This window comes from Balaenoptera physalus (genome assembly GCF_965194825.1).
Source record: "Balaenoptera physalus genome assembly, chromosome: 11".
Classification (NCBI taxonomy): domain Eukaryota; kingdom Metazoa; phylum Chordata; class Mammalia; order Artiodactyla; family Balaenopteridae; genus Balaenoptera; species Balaenoptera physalus.
The window spans coordinates 76,644,436-76,663,937 of NC_138896.1; the positions used below are offsets into that span (position 1 = coordinate 76,644,436).

Below are 19,502 nucleotides of genomic sequence, written 5' to 3' on the forward strand. Positions count from 1 at the left end.
TATGATTTCTGGGTATATTTTCTTTCTTTATAAATCATTTTCTTCTTCTGGGTATGATTGATTGTTTTTCCTCTTATAAGTCACATTTTTCTTGGTTTCTATATTAGTAAATTTTTATTAGGCATTAAGATAATGACACATGATAGTGGGCATTATGTTGTTGCGTGTCTGGATTCTGTTGTCTTCCTTTAAGGAGTGTTGAGTTATGTCCTGACAGTTAATTTACTTATGTATCAGCTTAGCCCTTTAAACACTTGTTTTTAAACTTTGGTTGGCAGGTATGGTGTACCTTTCACTCTAGGTCTAGTTTAGCTCTAATGCTAGGCACAATCTTTCTGGGATTCCTACTGAATGTCCCAGGTGTTTAACAAGGTGTTCTATTCTGACTGGTTGGAACTTGTAAATACTCAGCCTTGTTTGAGGCCCAATAGATTTTTTTAGCTTACAACTTCACTGTAGTTCCCCTCTCCTACCCCCTGTAATTGTGCTTTTCTCAGCCTCATGGAGTCTTCCCCTAGCTCATTTTAGTACTAAATCAAAGACCTAAGAGACCCTCTCTGTAGATTTCTGGAGCTCTTTCTCTGTATAGCTTTCTCTCTCCAGTGCTCTACCTTGCAAATTCCAGCCACCTCAGCATCTATAAACTTTGATTCATTCCTTGTCAATTCAGTGCAACTTCCAGTTTCTACTTGGCATTACGTTCCCTGCTCTGGGGTCTCATAAATGCCTCCAGGTAGAGTATTAGAGTGATCTTGAGTCTCACTTTATTGTTTTGCCTTCTTTCAGGAAGCAAAGTCAGTGCTGATTATTGACCAATATCAAAGGACATTTGTTTCTTTTTTGTACTATATCCAGTTATCTAGTTGTTTGTGTTAGGAGGGATAATGCAGTACTAGTTATTCCATTGTGACCACAGTAGAAATAGAAATAAAAGATGACATGAATATTAGTTTGTTTTATCTTCAAGATTATTTACTTAAATTGTTCTGTTTGTTTATTCATATTCAAGATTTAAAACATGTTAGCTTTAGATTAATTTTACCAAAAGGTAATACATATCTTATAAATGTTAAGACAATGACAATTTATTGGATATGACAGTGAGATAATTTTTATTTAAATATGATACTATACTAAGTCAGTTTAATTGTGAGATAGCCCTTTTTTATGCTTCTCTTTTGATTTCTTGATCCTCTTACATAACTCATGTATTCAGTATGAATGGCAGAATTTTATAGTTCAGCTTTTGGCATTTGGATTCCTCTAGTGGTTGTTTTGTTTTGTTTTTTAATAAATTTATTTAATTAATTAGTTTATTTATTTTGGCTGCGTTGGGTCTTCATTGCCGTGTACAGGCTTTTTCTAGTTGCAGCGAGCAGGGGCTACTCTTCATTGCAGTGTGCAGGCTTCTCATTGCGGTGGCTTCTCTTTGTTGCAGAGCACAGGCTCTAGGCACATGGGCTTCAGTAGTTGTGGCACGTGGGCTCAGTAGTTGTGGCTCATGGGCTCTAGAGCACAGGCTCAGTAGTTGTGGCACACGGGCTTCATTGCTCCACGGCATGTGGGATCTTCCCGGACCAGGGCTCGAACCCGTATCCCCTGCATTGGCAGGCAGAGTCTTAGACACTGCACCACCAGGGAAGTCCCCTCTCTGGTTTTTAAAGGTGAGCTTCAGAAGCATATTGGCCTCTTTGAGATTTGAACTGAAGTGGCACTGATAGCACTTGACTTTCTTAACTAAGACAAAAAAAAAAAACTGTAAAACTGTCATTCTGTAAGATGACAAGAAAAAAAGGCCCTAGGAAATACACATGGACTTCAATATTATAGGAACATGTGTTTGGCAAAATGTGGAAAAACATGTGTTTGGCAAAAAAAAAAAAACAAACAAACGTGTTTCGCAAAAAAAATCTGGGGTTTGGCAAAAAAAGATAGCCAAATCCCAGATTTGGTGGGGTGGGGAGCAAGTGTATTTTGAGAGATTAGCAGTCCCAGCATATTAATAGATCTCCTTTCTAGACATGAGAAAAATAAGCCTGAAGTAGTATGGTGCTCAGTGTGTCAGCAGGCTTGAGTGGAGGACAAAGCTCTCTTCTACCCTATTGGCAAGCAGACTGTTTCATTTTTATTTTTACTTCATATTCCCTTAATTATGCACTAATAGATTATTCTAAGTTTTAAGAGAAAGACTAATAGGATTATTTGACTTATTAATCCTATTGGATCAAAAAACAGGGTTTGGGGTCAGACTCAGTTTTCCTGTCTTTAGAATGTAAATGACTGTATTTGGCCCCTACAGTTGTCTTGAGAATTTTTCATGAGGACACATTCAGAGCCCTTAGCTCCTGGCCTGGTTTAGCATGAGCACTCAGCATGTGCAAGCTCTCATCATTAGTAAATAGGATCCAGTCTTGACTTGAGAAGTGCTTAGATGCAAAAAGAGAACCAATATCATTCAACACATGACTTTGGCCATTCCTTCTCTGTTCAGGTGAAAAATATATGCACTGATGGGCCAAGGTGAAAAAATTATGTAAGAGAAGGAAATTTTCATGGATTTTTCATAGAAATGAACTTCTCATAGACTAGAATCACAGAGCTGGGGGTTTCCTGAAGGATCCCCTAATTGAGAATGTCATCAGAGATCATCTGTCACCCACAGCTCATACCTTTACCCTTGACTCTCTATTTAATGTGTCCACTTCTGTGAGATACAGGCTTGATGGATGAAAGAACTGTATAGTCTCTTGCTTTTACTTAACAGCTTATTAAGCTTTTCATAGGTGACAGGAAATGGACAGACCAAGATGAAACTTTGAGATAGAGATAGAAATAAAGATAGAAATAAATCTATCAATGAAATGTGTAACTTACCAGATTGGCCACTAAAAATATAGCATTGACATGGCCCATCCTTTGTGAGTATGCAGACCACTCATTTACCTTTATTTCTGGCTCCATCGATTTCTTTTTTTATGTCAAACACTGTCCATATACTCTTTCCACTGCAGACATGGAGGTTGATTGCACATCATTCATTTTGCCATTAATAAAGGATGTGTGTTGAGGGGAAGTTGTCTTTCTTGGGGGCCCAATATTTCTAGTTAAGTTGCCACACAGATTTCTTTGTGGTTCACCAGTTTGGCAGATCCCTGCAAATTCTCTTGAAGACATCTGTTGAGTGAAGTAATGGTTTCATTGCAGACTCTTGAGTTTTCATTAATTTTCCTCTGAGGGTTTTTTGTTTTGTTTTGTTTTGTTTTTTGTCTCCTTCTGTGGGGAGGGTAGGAACACATTCATCTATTTTGGAGGGTTTCAAGTTCTTAGGCTCACAATTTCCCCTGGTAAGGCCTTTCTCGGAGGGCCATTCTGGTCATTTCTGACCCTTCTGGTTCTCTGAGTCTATGACCTGCCAAATGGCTCCCTGCTTTTAGATATCACAGCCCATGTCTCTCCGAGGTGTCTGCAGATCCAAGTGGTGGGAGGCTGAAACAAAGTATCAGGACCTTCCTCTGTTGAGCCAGTTGGTACTTCTCTTCCTACATCCCTTTCCTCCCCCATCCTTCTCAGTATAGTGTCTCCTTATATGGCCCTGAGTTGGCTCCAAGTTCATCTCAGAGGAATTACATGACATGCATAAATTATGAAACATTTTTGCAAATTAAGTTTTAATTAAAACCAGCAGCTTAGAGTATCCAACTGGAAGCAGTCACAATGTTGAAAAGTGACACTGGTAGGGTGGGAGTTCAGGAGAAGGTCTGAGTGGGTTTGCATCCTGTTCAGATATTTCCAAAATGAATCCTGCAGAAAAGAGCTTCCTTCCCTATCAGATCCTCCTTAATCTACACTGATCCCTGGCCTGCCATGTGGAACAATGTGGTTTCCAAGCAGGAAATACATACACATCATGGTGGTGGTTTTATCTGAACTTTGCCAAATTTCTTTTTGATTCTACCAACTCCATGTTCTCACAGGGAACTGTCAGGACCTTGGGCTCTCCCACATTGCCAGAACTCCAGATAATTTTTCAGCAAGATGGCCACCCAAAATAAGGCTGAAGAATGACAATTTTAATTGGAAATGTATTTTTCTGATACAGTGCAGAGTTCATGCCTGATGAGAAATAACTTCTTATTGTGAGAATTTTCAGACCTTTATAACAAGCAAAAATGTCTGGGGCTTTCCCCCAGCCGATAGTCCTCAGCTATATGTAATGTGAGAATTGTTCTGGTCTGCCCATTAATAATCCACATTTTCCATGTCCCCAAAAATGTCTGCCATCAAGTGAATAATTTATGCGGGCTTGCCTTTCATCTAGGCAGGGCTCTACTGCTGCAAAAAAAGACACTGGATTTTTTCATTCAGAGTTCAGTTTGAAAAACCTGACCCTTAGTTATCAGTCTACGTCTTTTCTACTAAATAACCTGAGGATGCTAGTTTGCAGTGGCCAGGACAGTGTTCTCTGGAGACCTGAAACAGAGGGAGCCCTCGCCCTTTAGGCATTTTGAAGTTTAATATTTTCTCTGCTTTAAACTCATTTGGAACATGGAAAAGACTCATCCATATAATCTGTATTTTTAAATTCCTGGGAGGTTTTTTAAGATGATAATACTTAGTGTTGGTTTGGAGTGTTGAAACTGACACTGGAAAGAGAGAATCCTGGTCAGAGTGTAAATGAGGACAACTTTCCTTGAGAACACTTGCACTGAAGTACGCAATGCCCTTTGATCAATTATTCAACTTCTTGAAAAGTTGATAGTGTATGCAAAAATTTCACTACAAGGATGTTTATTACAGTGTCATCCATTTAGTGACAAGGTGAATACAGCCTAGATAGCTAATAATAAGGAATTCAATAAGTAATATTTTTATATTCAAATAATTGAATAATTGGCATTAACTGAAATCAACAATGGATGTTAGCATCATCAGTGGCTTTAAATTTCTTCTTTTGCTTATCTTTGATATCTAATTTTCTATAAGAAACATGCATTGCTTGTGTGATTTTTTTTTAAAAAAAACATTTTAAACAACATGTGTATTACAAAGATGGGGCTTTCTGTCTGTATTTTTCTTGACTTTAAATATGATGTTGGAAAAAGAAGTTAAAGTTCCATCTGTATCCCAAACTAGATGTTGAGAAATCACTATTAAATTATATATGGTTAGGCAAGATAATACCCAAACCAATAAAAGTAAGACAATTTGGAATACATACATACCATTCTCTTCATGATCTTTCCAACAAGGTTTGAAAAACTTATAGGGTATGAAGGGAAAATTGGAATGGGTACTTAAATTACTTCAAAGTAGAAAAGTCAGTTATATTTATCTTCTTTTATTGACCCTGTTTTTGTTCTTGTCTTCCACTCTGCAGGGTTATCTATCTCTACCTCTACTCCTACTCTTTCCTCCTCATCCTTCTTCACCACCGCCATGACAAGGGACTAGATAAAGCCACGGGACTAGGGATTGTAGAGGGAGCAGCCTGGCGTCCTCATTTAAGGAGCTAGAGAAAGAATATGGGGCAGTGGGAGTAAATTGACACTCATGATAAAGCCCAGGGAGGAGGAGATTCTAAGAAGGAAAATGACACAGAGAGATACCCTTTTATCTCCTGACTTGCCTAATATTCTCAGAGAGGCCAAAATAGCTTCTGTTTTTTGGAGAAATATGATGCCCTGTGTGTTTGTAAGGAAATTTCACACATACCCTTGGAAATCTTTTGAGGAAATTACTGCTGAGTATTTTTGAAGCTGAGCAAATGGTACAGAAATATTTTGATAAGTCTCTTGATCTGTATGAGTAAAATCTAGCTCTGAGTAGCCATGGTCTGTACCTAGAGATGGCCAGCTACAAGTATCTGTGGAAATAATGAGAAAAACTCAGTTCACTCAGGATGTCCCCATGCCTCGTACTGAGCTGGAAGCCTCTAGAAGCTAAGTCTCATGGATGGACATGGGCTCCAGTGACACCACTGGTGCTGAGTTCTATCTGTCTCACTGCCCTGCTTTCCATGGTGCTGGCTTCACTCTCAGGTCCCATTTGATGATCTGTCCCCAGCAGCACATCCTCTCAGACTCTAGTGGAGAGAGGAAAGGGAGGAGGAGAGAAAGGAGGATGGGGGATTGATATTTGGTTACTTCTGTAAAAGTCCTGAGTAGACTAGGTGAGGTCACATGTCCACCCTGAGCCAATTGTTGGGGCCAGTGATGAATTGATTGACTGAGGTCTGGGCACTGCCCACATCATGGGGCTTGGAGTAGAGCCTTACCCTAGTACAGGGGTCCCCAACCCCCGTGTCGCAGACCGATACCAGTCTGTGGCCTGTTAGGAACCAGGCCGCGTAGCAGGAGATGAGCGGTGGGCGAGCAAGTGAAGCTTCATCTGCCGCTCCCCATCCCTCGCATTACCGCCTGAACCATCCCTGCCCCCCATCGCTCACATTACCACCTGAACCACCCCACCGCCCCCGTCCATGGAAAACTTGTCTTCCACATAACCGGTCCCTGGCGCCAAAAAGGTTGGGGACCACTGCCCTACTACTAGGGCCACTACTAGGAAAGAAGGGAGTTGATGGTGAGAGCAAAGAGACACATGTCCACTGTAAAGGGTAAGCACGTTATTCAGGCCTTATCACTTCTTCACATAACCCACTGTGAAGAAGTGATGGCCCATTGAGAATGTTTGTGATCTTAGGTCTGTGGGTTTATCTGTGGACCATGAGGCCCTTGCTTATTAGTATACTTCTCACACAACACCAGGTTGGGGCACCCCTGAAAACTCTAGAGGTTACAAGGTCATGGGGTAAAAACAGCAGCCATTATGGGCCAGTGGCTTTCACAGGGGCTCAACATGTATTTATCTCATGTAATCCTTACATTAATTCCATGAAATAGTATTAATACTATAATATTACAGATGAGAAATCCAGAGCTCAGAGATGATATATTGTTGCCTAAGTCCTTACAGCTCATAAGAGATAGAGGTGGGATTGGAAACCTGTTCTACTAAACTCAAAGGCCCTCCTTCCTCCCTCCCTTTCTCCCCCCCTCCCTCCCTCCCTCCCTCCCTCCCTTCCTTCCTTCCTTCCTTCCTTCCTTTCTCTTTCCTTGTTCCCTCCCTCTCTTTCTCCAACAAATACTCCTTCGTGAATTCTTACCAGGGGCCAGGTACAGTACAGGTCTAGTTCCTGGTGATACAGCAATGAATAAATTGTTCATTCATGTGGCCCCTAGATGGATCTTGAGTTCTTATGTGGAGAAGTAGTAAAAATATAAACAAGATTACAGAATGCAATAAATGTTAAGACAGGAATAAACAAGATGATGTCATAGAAAGGTACTTGGGGTTGAGATAGGAACTGCTGTCAGAGGAGGTGCCTTCAGAGCTGACATCTGACAGATGGGTAGGAATCAGTGAGGCGGGGGTCGTGGGGGGGTGTCAGAGAATTGACATGGTGGGAGAGCATCAGCCAGTCAGAAGAATAGCCACATGAAGGCTTTGAGGCAAGCGAGGCTTGGACAACAGGGCCGGCAAAGCACCAGGCTTATACTTTTAGATTGTTCTGGATGCAGTATAGAGGAAGGACCAGGGGGAGGAGTGAAACCGAGGAGATGGATGAGCAGCAATGGCGGCTTGGTGTGGGGTGGCAGAAGTGGATGGATGTGGACAGAACCTCTACCACTGGATCCTAGCTCATCAGAGGCCTTCTCCGCCTGGTGTAGGTTTTGGAGTTTGAACCAATGAACAGAACTTCCTCTGATACATATAGGAGTAGGAATCTTTATCCACATTGCTTAATGAAGAAGAATGGAAGATTATAAATGTAAACATGCACAGTAAAAAAGAAAAAGAAAAAAAAAATGAACACAGGGAACCTTTGCAGCAAACAGGGATTTATCACTCATTCATAAGGCCCAAGGCAAAGGGCCAGTTTTACAAATGGAATAAACATATGTAGACCCGGCTTTTTTTGTTTTGTTTTGTTTTATACAGTTGGCAGGAAAATACTTTATGTCCCATTTGGTCTTTACATATTTCATAGTGAATGTGTTGTTTTGATCAATAGATCTTTAATTGAGTTTTATTTTTGAAAAAGAGTCCACTCAACTCCAGAAGTTCATTGAGCTGGAGTGATGGATGTCCCCTCACTTGCCCCTTTGGCTCTCTATGGGACTCTGAGATAGAAATGAAGTAAACGAGGAAAGTTAAAACAAAAACATTCCCTTCCCCTCGGTGCAGAAAATGTCTTGCGTTTTGAAACACCTTTACTTACCATCAGGGACTCCAATCACACTCGGATCTCTTCCGCCTCCCCTGTGGCTTCTCACAGCTCTTTTCCCTGGCCCACCCTAGCACACAGGCCTCTAACTGGTGCCCCACAATTACCCCATGATTCAGTCCCTGTACTCACTCCCTGGGTGACCTTGTCTGCATGCTCACGGTGACCAAGCTGCCTACCCTACACCTCTGCCTGCAAGACTAGGGGACATGCTCAAATTGTCCGTTTTAGACAAAACTGAACTCTGTGGGGTTTTTTTCCTCAAAAATGCTTCTCCCATAGTCTTCTTCTCAGTAAACAGAGGCTCCATTTTTGCATTTACCTGGGCCAAAAGCCTTAGATGCAGACTTGATATGTGTCCTTCTCTCATACTATCTATCATCCAGTCCATCATCTCTTCTCTCAAGTAGATCTAGGGTCAGACCACTGCCTGCTACCTGCACTACCAGCACTGTCTCTTTCATCTCTCATTCAGATTATTCAATAGTCTTCTTACTGGTCTCCCTTCTCAAACACTTATCTTTGCTGCTCTCTGGCTATGTGACCTTGTAGTTTCATGGAAAATTGAGGTAATAATAGAACTTACCTAATAAAGTTTCTGTGACTTTTCAATAAATTAATATAGGTAAAGCACTTAGAATGGTGGATAGTATGTCATAGCTATTATAACTGCCTGTCATTACTGCTGTCGTCAACATCGCAGCATGTGGTTTCCATCCAAGACAACCTCATAGTCCAGAATGACTGCTAAAGCACCAGCCATCACATCTACCTTCCTGGCAGCAGGATGGAAGGAGTCCTTTCAAGGGTACTATCTGGAAAAACCACATCCATGAATATCTCATTGACCACAACTGAATCACTTAGCCACACCAAGTTCTAATAGGGTCGTTTAGCTGAGCCTGGCTAAAAGGTGGGTTTCTGTTACCAAAAAAGGGCAGAATGGCAGTTACTGCAACTAGCAGTAACTATGCTATGAATAGGCAATAGGTGATATTATGCGGACATGTGATGAGGACATTTGATATGAGACGTCAGACAGGGCTTTGTTAAGACAGTGACAACTGACCAGTGAAGTAGGTGTTTGCTGGACAAGGGGGGAGGGTAGGAGGGAGCATTCCAAGATGAGGGAAGAACAAGTGTGTCTGTGACAGGAGACGACATGGTAACTATTTGTGCTACACCATACATCATACACTACATGCTGAGAAGCGTGGGAGGCTAGATCCTCCATCCAGACTCTTCTGTAAGGGGTGGTGCCAGTATTCCTCATTCCCCCTTCCTCATATGGGGGACTCGTGGATGGAATGGCCTGAGAGGCCCCCAAAACCTTGGGTTGGTGCTAGCGCCCTTGGTCTGCATGAGAAGCAGCACCTTGAGCCTGACAGTTAAAGCAGAGGTGAGGGCTGCAGAGAGACGTGACTCTGACTTGACTTTCAGCTCCAGCATTTCCTGACTGGGTGACCTTGGCGAGGTTCTTAGCCATTTTAAATAGTCTCTATTTCCTCATCCATAAACTGAGGATGATACTAATATATAACCCAGAGGTCTGCTGTGAGGACCAAAATTGCTCAAGATGGTAAAGCACTTAGTCAAGTTCCTGGTCTATTGAGAGCAGTCACTCAAGAGTGGCTCCTTCTGTTACTACTGTGCCCTTCATCCCTGTCACTCTCTTGGATGACATATTCTTAGTCTTTCCAGGTTTGAATGTGAAGTGTCCCATGAATGCATTCTACACCGTTGGAATTTTCCCTAGGAATGTACAAGCCCATCACGTACTACAACTTCTTTCTTTCTTTATCCTTCCTTTTAAAAAGTGACTAGAGGATGTGAATAGTTGGATATAGAGTCATACAATCAGGGGGCATTTGGCCTGAAGGAATCTGAAGCTGCCTGTGCAGACCCTGTTGTAGTAAGTAAGGAAACAGACCCAGAGAGGTGGAGCCCAGTTGACAATGCCTGACAAGGTGGTTTTGAAGAAGAAGAGGTCTTCGAGGAAGAGAAGTTGCCTTGCCTCAGGCTGAGTGATGATGGGAAGTTGCCAGCCTGGTTTTATGCACATCCACGGGTCAGTGAGACAATCTGCACATCTGCAGAAATCTGTACCAAGCATATTGAAATCTGAGTTTCATATCCATCCTTCTGGCAGACATATTTCTTTTTCTCTTGAAAGCCATTATCTTGGGTTATCAACATGGTCTTTGTGTTTGGGGGGGTGTAGGCTGCAGTCAGTTACCCCAGTTGTCTTTCCCTGGCATCCACCCTAGGTGTACCCTAATAATAAGTTACCTTCTTTAACCAGGTGAGCACCATATCACAGTCACAAATAGAGAACTTAATAGAGACTTTCATACAGAGCAGGTACCCTCATGCCCTCATGGAGCTTGTGACCTAGCAGGGGAGAGACATTAAACTAACTTACATACAAATTATAGATGTGCTCAGAACTACAAAGAAAAAGTACAATGAGACCTTTAGGGATCATCGTGTCCAGGGATATGTTTTGCCACTCCTTATTTTGAGCCCACAGCAGACATTGCTAATTGGTTATAATATTCTTTACAGCAAAACTCAGATATAACTTCAGAATCCTTCTCAACACAACCCTATAGAAATCTATTACCAATCAGTTAGACTTGGCTCTTGAGGCTAACCTTTCTTGCCATACAAGGACTGGCCCATTCCCAAGCCCTCCCTCCCTCATCTTTTTTTAAGGATAAGCACTCTGGCTAAAGGCTGGAAGGCACGTGCCTCAAGGCTCTAGCCAGAGGCCAGGGTGGATCTAACGTCCAGCTGGTCTGGCTCCCAGTTCAGGACTCTACACACTGTGAATATTCGGTGACCATGTGTCATCAGAAGAGCCTACTCCCGAGCAGTAGAGTCTGTGGCTGCCAGTGAGCCCATCTTAATTTGTTATGTTCTATTCTGAGGCTCCTTCTCTGAGGTGCAACCTGTATAGGGCATTGCAAGCTGTAATTTATGTTATTTAAAAGCTCTGGTAGGAAAGTTGCTCTTTGTTCTCATGAGTTATTTCTTGAGGAAAATATATGTTTTGTGGAGAACTTGAGGGCAGTCTTAAACTGAGGACATTACCACAAAGGCCTGGTCTCTCATTTTCCTTCCCAGGATTTCTTCTCATGTGCTTAAACGGGTGAGTCAAAAAGAGGTGTTTCCTTCTCCACCAAGATAAAACTGAGAGAGAGAGAAAGAGGGCAGGCAGCTCTCCTTTTTAAAAGGCCTGTCAAGTCCCACAATTTGTGCAGGACTTAACTTTGGTATTTATTTTAATTCATCAAACAATTGTAATTCTCATGGCTCCCCAATGCATTTCATATGACATAAGCTGTGATTCAACACAAATGCTTTCCTAAGGAAACATACATTTATCATTCTATTAATGTTCATATCTCCAAGGTTTCTTTTCCGTTGTGTGAAAAGATGTTTAATATTTAAGAGACCCTTCTTTAAGTGATTCTTCATTTTAGGCTCAATTTCTCACCTCTTGATACATTTCTGTACCCTTGAGAAGTGCTAGAGAAACATGTGAGCTTCCTTTTTAATAGTGGCAGCTTTAAGTAGGAGCAAAGAATCAGAAAAACATGATTGCATTCCTGTCTTCTTAAATTGGGAGACCTTTCGGCATAAAAGAGCTTAGAAATGTATTGTTGGGAGGTTGGGGTCCGCCCTTTGTGGACATTCTCTGTACCATTCTGGAGAAGTCTCTGAGATCCAAGACACCTTGTTGGTTTGTGTTTATCCCTTCTAGCCTTTGTTGGGCTCCATCCACAGGGCAGGGCCTTACGATGGGTTCAAGAAAGCCCCGGTCTTAGTGTCTGTGAAGGGAGAGCATTGTTCACGGGGAGAAAAGAATGGAAAAGGCAGAAGATTCAAATGAAGACCATAGGATATCTTGTTTAGTTATCTTGCATCTTCTGGCACTTGCAGGGTTATAAACTCTAGAGAGACAGAGAGAGTTTGTCATCACAATTCCCAACTGTTTGTGGCCTTTATTAACGTGTGAGTTGAATTGATTTTGTACGTTCTAAAATCAGGAAACCCCACTCTCTAATTTATTATCTATGGAACATCGTATAATTACATAACCTCTAAATGCCATTTTATTTCTCATCTGTAAAATGGGGATAATAAGAGTACCTAGTATTGGGTTGTTGTGATTTAGTGGGGTGATGCAAATAAAGGGCTTAACAAAGTGCCTGGTGACAAGTTCACACTCAATAACTGTTAGTCTCTATGAAAAGTAAGTCTTGAAAATGATGTAATTCTTAGATTTGGTATTTAATATATGGATAATGTTATTTCCATTCCAGATTAGAAAATGCTTTTTGAAACACTGCACGCTGTAATGGCAATCACAAACACCGTGACATTAAACCGCAGCCTAATAGACTCAATGTAGAAAAATAGATAAATATATCTCATAAATATTCAATCTTTCTCCATATACCTATAATTTCAATTCCTTGCCTGTGCCATTGGGAAAGCTATTATATCTTATTTTATGGATTGACTGACTGCCTTTCTGTTGTTCTTAGAATATCAGCCTTACTTCAAATGCATAAATCCTTGTTCATGCTTCCTTAACCACCAATAAAGGGAATAGTTACTGTGCTACAAAGCAAGAAAAATTGACTTTAAAAACAACATTCTTCTAATGGTCTTACCTTTATGTACAGTACAGTTTCTCAACTTTGGCACAGTTGACAGATGGGCAGGATAATTCTTGGTAGTGGGGGCTGTCCTGTGCATTGTAAGATGTTTAGCAGCTTCCCTGGCCTCCACCTGCTAGAGGCCAATAGCTTTTGCTCCCTCCACTGCCCCCAGTTTTGGCAGCCCCACATGTCTTCAGACAGTCCTCCGCATTGGGGAACTGTTGGCATACAGGAAGAAAGAACTCGGCCTTCATAGTGTGTGCTTTGGGCCACTGGACAGAATAAGCTCAGGTCCAGCTTTGCAGGTCCAGAACTACCCAAAACACGCACTGTCAAACTCACAGATTATCTGTTGACTCTACAGATTCAGCAGATTCAGATAGCAGGTGGAATAATCAGCACCATAACTTTTTTTCTTTAAGATTTATTTTTTACTTATTTATTTATTTTTGGCTGTGTTGTGTCTTAGTTGTGGCACACGGGATCTTTGTTTAGGCATGTGGGATCTTTTGTTGCTGTGCACAGGCTCTTCATTGTGGTGCACGGGCTTCTCTCTAGTTGTGGTGTGTGGGTTTTCTCTTCTCTAGTTGTGGTGTGCAGGCTCCAGGGCGCGTGGGCTCTGTAGTTGTGGCGCACAGATTCCAGAGCGCATGGGCTCTGTAGTTTGCAGCATGCGGGCTCTAGTTGAGGTGCGCAAGCTCAGTAGTTGTGGCGTGCGGGCTTAGTTACCCCTCGGCATTTGGCATCTTAGTTCCCTGACCAGGGATCAAACCCGAGTCCCTTGCATTGTAAGGCAGATTCTTTACCACTGGACCGCCAGGGAAGTCCCAGCACCATAGCTTTATATGGGGAAGTGACTAGGCTTTAGTTTTTATTTTCCTCTTTTCCTCCCCGTTTTGGTCTTTCCATTTGCCAATGACAGCCAAATGAAGTTTTACAGTTAATCTTGACTTCTTATATAATGATTGTTTTTTCTTCTTTTTTCCCCCTTATTTTTCAGCTCCCTCAGGCACAAAAGGTAAACTCTTTTCCATCACATTCCAGTCATCCCCAGAACTCACGAATTGTGCATGCCTCCATGGTCTTGTGCATTCGGCACTGTTCATGACCAGTGAAATGGTTTTCCTCTTAGGACTTCGGGAGCCTGAAGTTGGGCAGGAACAGAAAGGCCAACAGACTTAGCTGTCCACTAGCCCCTTGCCAACTTAGTCCCACCAGAGAGCCGTATGGTGGCCAGTGGTTTGGGGATGAATCTATGCCCAACCATGTTGCTAAGAATTCTCAAATAATAGGTCAAGAGTAAGTTTGGCACATTCCTTCCAACATAGCATTCCAGATCTTCCCTGGGATACTTTCCTAGGGAGACAGATAATATGAATAATTAATTAAGCCCAGTAACCATGTTTAGATTCTGGGCTCTTAATCCAAATCCCTGAAACTCACCTTGGGTTTCATTAATTGCAAAATCAACAGCTGCTTTGCTTGTCTCAACACCCATACCACCCAGAGAGCATTAAAGCAGAGTTCTTGCCAATGGTCAGACCCTTTCACTGGTCCTCATTATCTGTCTGAGATGATCTGGTGCCACCATCTAGAATGTTCTCTGTCCAGAAAGATTCCGTGTGGTTGCAGTGCTGGCTTTGCTGTATCATTCCCACGGCATGTCACTGCATCCTAAGGACAGTTATGGCAGAAAACATGTCACGTGATGCCTGCTGCATTGTTCTTGTGTATTTCACAAACACAAGCAAGATTTTCAGAAGATAAGAGTAATTTCTGGGGCCCAGATGTGAGTTGGTTTCATTTCAAGAGTTGAGGTAGGGCGCCACCCTGAAATTTAAGCAGTACCTCCTAAGCTCTCCAAATCAGAGATGATTTGGTTTTTTCTCACTAAGAGAGATATCACAACTGCTCTACAAAAGACAGTCTGTTCAGACCATATGGACAACCAGAGGCCCAGAAATCATTACACAATTACTCAAATATATTTGAGATATTTAAACAAGGCAAGACATGCTAGTGTGTGACTTGGCTTGTGGTAATGTTTGATTACACTTCAGTGCCATCACAAAAGGACTGAACACTTCATTAAAAGTTAAAGTATTTGAGTAGAGCAACAGCTTCCAGGGTAAATATATGGTCAGAATTCCACATTATCTGGAAGGCTCGGCATCTTTGATAGGTCATGCTTGCTTAATTGCCCACATTTGAAATTTCTTTGCAAAGCGACTTAAACTCAGTGCCTAAAAATGGACTGGCCTCAACTTACTAGTATTCATCAAATTTCCACTGATCCATAGACAAAAGCATTCACTTGTAAAAGATTCCTCATGAATTTGAGGTGCCATCAGCCATGGAATTTAAAACAAATTTCAAAACAAACCAACACAGAATATGGTAAGAACAAATGTTGCTGGGTCATATGATTCTTCAATAGCACTTAGCTCATCACACTCTTTTCTTCTATCATCATATCTTATCTTGACTCACATCACATGCCCTGAAAAGTGAAGCTTATTATTATGATCATTGAAAGTTCAGAAGTGAGGAAGATGCTCCAGGGGCTTTTCCTGTGTCCCAAAGATGTTTGACTGCCCAGCAGATTTGTTCTGCAACCCTAGATGACAAAGAATCACCCTGCCTCCCATTCCTCACTATGGCTACAAATAGTCTTCTGTTATAATAGAGAAAGGTATTTACCTTAAACAAAAAATTAAGAGCCGTGTGTGAAATGATTTCAGAATTCTTTGGATAGTTTCTGGGAAATTCAGCTCTTTGGAGAAGGAGTTTGACTATAAACCTCGGGTATCCGGGCTGGAAGATGAGGAGGGTTGAGGAGAGACACATTGCCGATTGAAGGCATTCTCCCTCAGGACCACTAGTCTCAATTGTTGATGTATGAGCGTCCCTGCCCCTCATGTTCCTTCCCTTCCCCTCCCCAATGTTACCAAAGGCTTTTGCTAGAAGGTTAAGGTTCTTACAATCATCAATTCCCCTCAAATATATTGTCTTGCTGCTTGACCAGCAAAAGGGGATGGTGGGTTCCATTCTAGCCTTTATCTGTTTGTGACCATGAGCAAGTCACTTAACATCTCTAAGTCACTTAACCTCTCGTTATTCAACAAGAACGAGAGACTAACTTTGTAGTTTTGTCATGAGAGTTGTTTCTCTTACTTGCACCTACCACAGAGCCTGACATATGCTGGAACTCACAAAATTTAGAGTTCCTATTACCATTTGCTCAGCTTGGCCCCCAGTGCTTTAGAGCAGATGAAGAGTCCAGTCAGACGTGATGTGGTGGTCTGGGACCTCCATAGTGTTTTGTGGTCCTGACTCAAGCCTAATGAATAATCAGGAGATGTCAAAAGAGCCTAGAAGGAATGTGATGCTTCTCTTGGTTCATTAAAAACTCTGTGTATCACCTGCCTGTACCTCCTACATGGAGTCAGAAAGAAATGGAGACTGGACTTGAAATCCCAACAAAGCAAAGGCTTTCAGAAACAATTGTTTTGAGAGATTTCTTCCCAAAGCCTTTGACATTACCCATAGATTTCACCCATCCATGGCCATGATTATAATGAGTCCCTTCCAAACCCAAGAGTTTGTTGTTCTGGGGGTAAAAGGGAGGTAGCTCCAGCTGCTCTGTCTTTGGCCAGCTTTTCACATGAGGTCATGAGTGCATACATTGCACCATATGGTGTCTGCATTTGTGCTATGTTTTTGTTGGAATCTCTCTTTGTATCATCTGCAACTGTTTTCTCTATAAATATTTTAAATAGTTATGTCTCTGTAAACATGCTTATTTTAATCTCTTGGCTGATCTACAACTAAAAATGTCCCATTTGGGTATCCCTCTTATGTGTAGCAGTCATTAATGATTGTTGTCTATAAATTATCATTTTCGTGATGCTAATAATTTGAGGGTTTTCCAAAACTTCTCTTTTAGCCCTTTTGGCTATTTTCTAGAACAATGGTTTGCACAAAAAAAAAAAAAAAAAAAGTTTTGTTTTTCCTGTGATTCTTAAGCACCTCTGAGATAATTTCTAGACTCTATAAATTTCAACCCTTAATACAAAATAGGGGTAGTACTAACTGGTTATACACTTGACCAATAAATATTTTCACCAAACACATAGGCAGTGTCCTGAATCTTGGTTAAAAAAAAACATGTAGCAATACAGACCTGATGCCTTCAGGCCATCACAAAACTGTTCTTTTTAGTGAAAATTGAACCACTTTCTCCATTGGATTGATTGTTCTTGAGTTCAACAATGAAGAGAGGTCCATATGTAAGAAAGGTTTGCCTTTTTTCCCTTACGTGGTACTTGACTTCTACAAAAATGGCTGGGAGATTCCATTTTATAATAATAACAGAATTACCCAAAGCCTTTGCAAATGTATGTTCAGTAGTCACAAAAATAGTCCAGTTTTCGTACTACGTATTCATCCATGTAGGTTCTGTCTATGGGAACTAAACATCAGTTGTTCACTGTGTGATGAATCACTATAGCATGGAGCCTTGAATACTTAAAGGAAAAAATACTCTTTGGGGTATTCCAAATTTGGCTGTTCACATGGTTAACTTTTCCACACACAGGTTTTCCCCTCCCCTTCATTTTGTGCTGTCTTCAAACAGCTTTGGAATTTGTCAAAGACAGTGTCTTGAAAGTTTTGAAGGTACTCCGTGTCTTGCCTGGCACTATATTAGTTAATATCAGCCCGAAAATTCTGAGCAGGCATAAGCATTTTTCTCAAAACCATAGTTAAAGAAAACCACATCTCTAATCCTGTTTGGAACAGCAATTGATGGATTCAGGGCTGCACAGTATGGCAAAACGATCCCTGTTTAATAGCCAGACCGTGTGTTTTGTTTCCTGTTAGGAATAGCTTAACTTGCCTTCTTGAACAAACACAGCAGGGCTTGAGATCTGTTGTTCTATGCCTGCTGTGATATGCTGTGCTGCTTAACTTGTATGAGGACTCAGGAGTGCATAAATTAGCTTCTTAAAAAAGTGTCGATTTTTGGTTTTTCTTTCAGGATGGAACTGTTTTATTAATTTCTCCCCCTAAGTGTAAATGGGATCCTGCATCCATTTGCATTTTCTTTGTTTCCTTGTTTATATTATATTTAGGCGGACTAAATGGAAGCAGTCATTTATCTAAAGACTTTTCTTTTCTTTTCTTTTTCTTTTTCTTTAGGTATAGACTCATGCAAGCAGAATTTGGCCAGCTCTTATCTCACTGTAATCAGATTTCAGCAATTGTGGGGCATCATTTATCATTCCTTGTCTCTTTTAACTTCTGCACTTTGAAATGTTGACTTGTCATTGAAAACAGAAATTTGAAAGTTTGCAAAGCTGCTGATTTCAGAGAACTGTAGGTCTAGTGATTTTAGTGTTTCATTACAGTTATATAACCAGCTAAATCGATGCAAATGAAGTGCAAAATGGGGAGATGATAACTATTTACGTTTGGATCTGGTTTATGACTCATTTGCTTTTACCTTGACTGGCTTTCTGTGTAAATTATTATATTTTGTTTTGATACTCCTGTTTTCTTCCTCATCATTTACTGTTTTATAGGAACCCATACAGACATCTTTTATATGCGTTCCCAAGCTGGGGCTGTTAAGATTGACTATCCTCAGAGTCCAAAAGATGATAACTACATCTTAAATTAGTAGATTTATTTTGTGAATCAGGCAAGGGAAATAGAAAGCGGAGCAAGTCCAGTCACTTTAGCTCCCCCCATGGTCAGTGTGATGGATTCTGTGGAAATCTGAGTTACAACATATTGGTCCACCATAATGATGATTACAGAACCAAACGTTTTATTCTTTGCAGTAGTTCCATATGAGTGTATCTGTGGCATTCCAGACAAGCTGCCCTGCTGCTGAGAAAGGAGGTGAACTTTGCAAGGTTCACAGCCGTGTGAATCTTGGCCAGTCCCTTTCCCATTGGCCCTGTTCAACTGTGTGTTTGAGACCATAAATAAATGAATGCAAGACCCTCAGATTCAAGGCGTATGGCTTCCTGATGGCGGGATGACCAGCAGAACAGTGCACAGGGGCTCTGGCTGAACCCCTATATGGGCTGATGGGGGACCAGGGAGCTCCATTTTGGAAGCAGGATGCTATTTGCATTTGAGAAAAAATTTGTTAATTTTAAACAACCTCATAATGTGTGTCTACTTGTGTATCTGGAAAAAAATGTTCAATTTGTACCCATTTTCATATGTATTTGAACTTCTGTAGCATTATGTACTATTTCTTTTTTAATTTATTTATTTATTTTTGGCTGCATTGGGTCTTTGTTGCTGCGCGTGGGCTTTCTCTAGTTGCAGTGAGCGGGGGCTACTCTTCGTTGCGGTGCACGGGCTTCTCATTGCGGTGGCTTCTCTTGTTGCGGAGCACGGGCTCTAGGCACGTGAGCTCAGTAGTTGTGGCTCGTGGGCTCTAGAGCGCAGGCTCAGTAGTTGTGGCGCACGGGCTTAGTTGCTCTGCGGCATGTGGGATCTTCCCGGACCAGGGCTCGAACCTGTGTCCCCTG

The 19,502-nt window shown here is 41.4% G+C and overlaps 1 protein-coding gene across 2 annotated transcripts in view; it reads left to right on the plus strand.

The window, feature by feature from the left end:
• The window catches only part of CACNA2D3 (calcium voltage-gated channel auxiliary subunit alpha2delta 3), an 800,023-nt gene that overhangs the window by 538,361 nt on the left and 242,160 nt on the right, over positions 1-19,502 (plus strand). The window contains exon 14 of one of the 2 annotated variants that reach the window (XM_082414438.1): positions 13,955-13,972. The exons of the other annotated variant lie outside the window; for it this stretch is intronic. Within the exon in view, the coding sequence (XP_082270564.1) occupies positions 13,955-13,972 (18 nt within the window). The remainder of the gene's footprint in view (positions 1-13,954; positions 13,973-19,502) is intronic. 2 annotated transcript variants of the gene reach the window in all.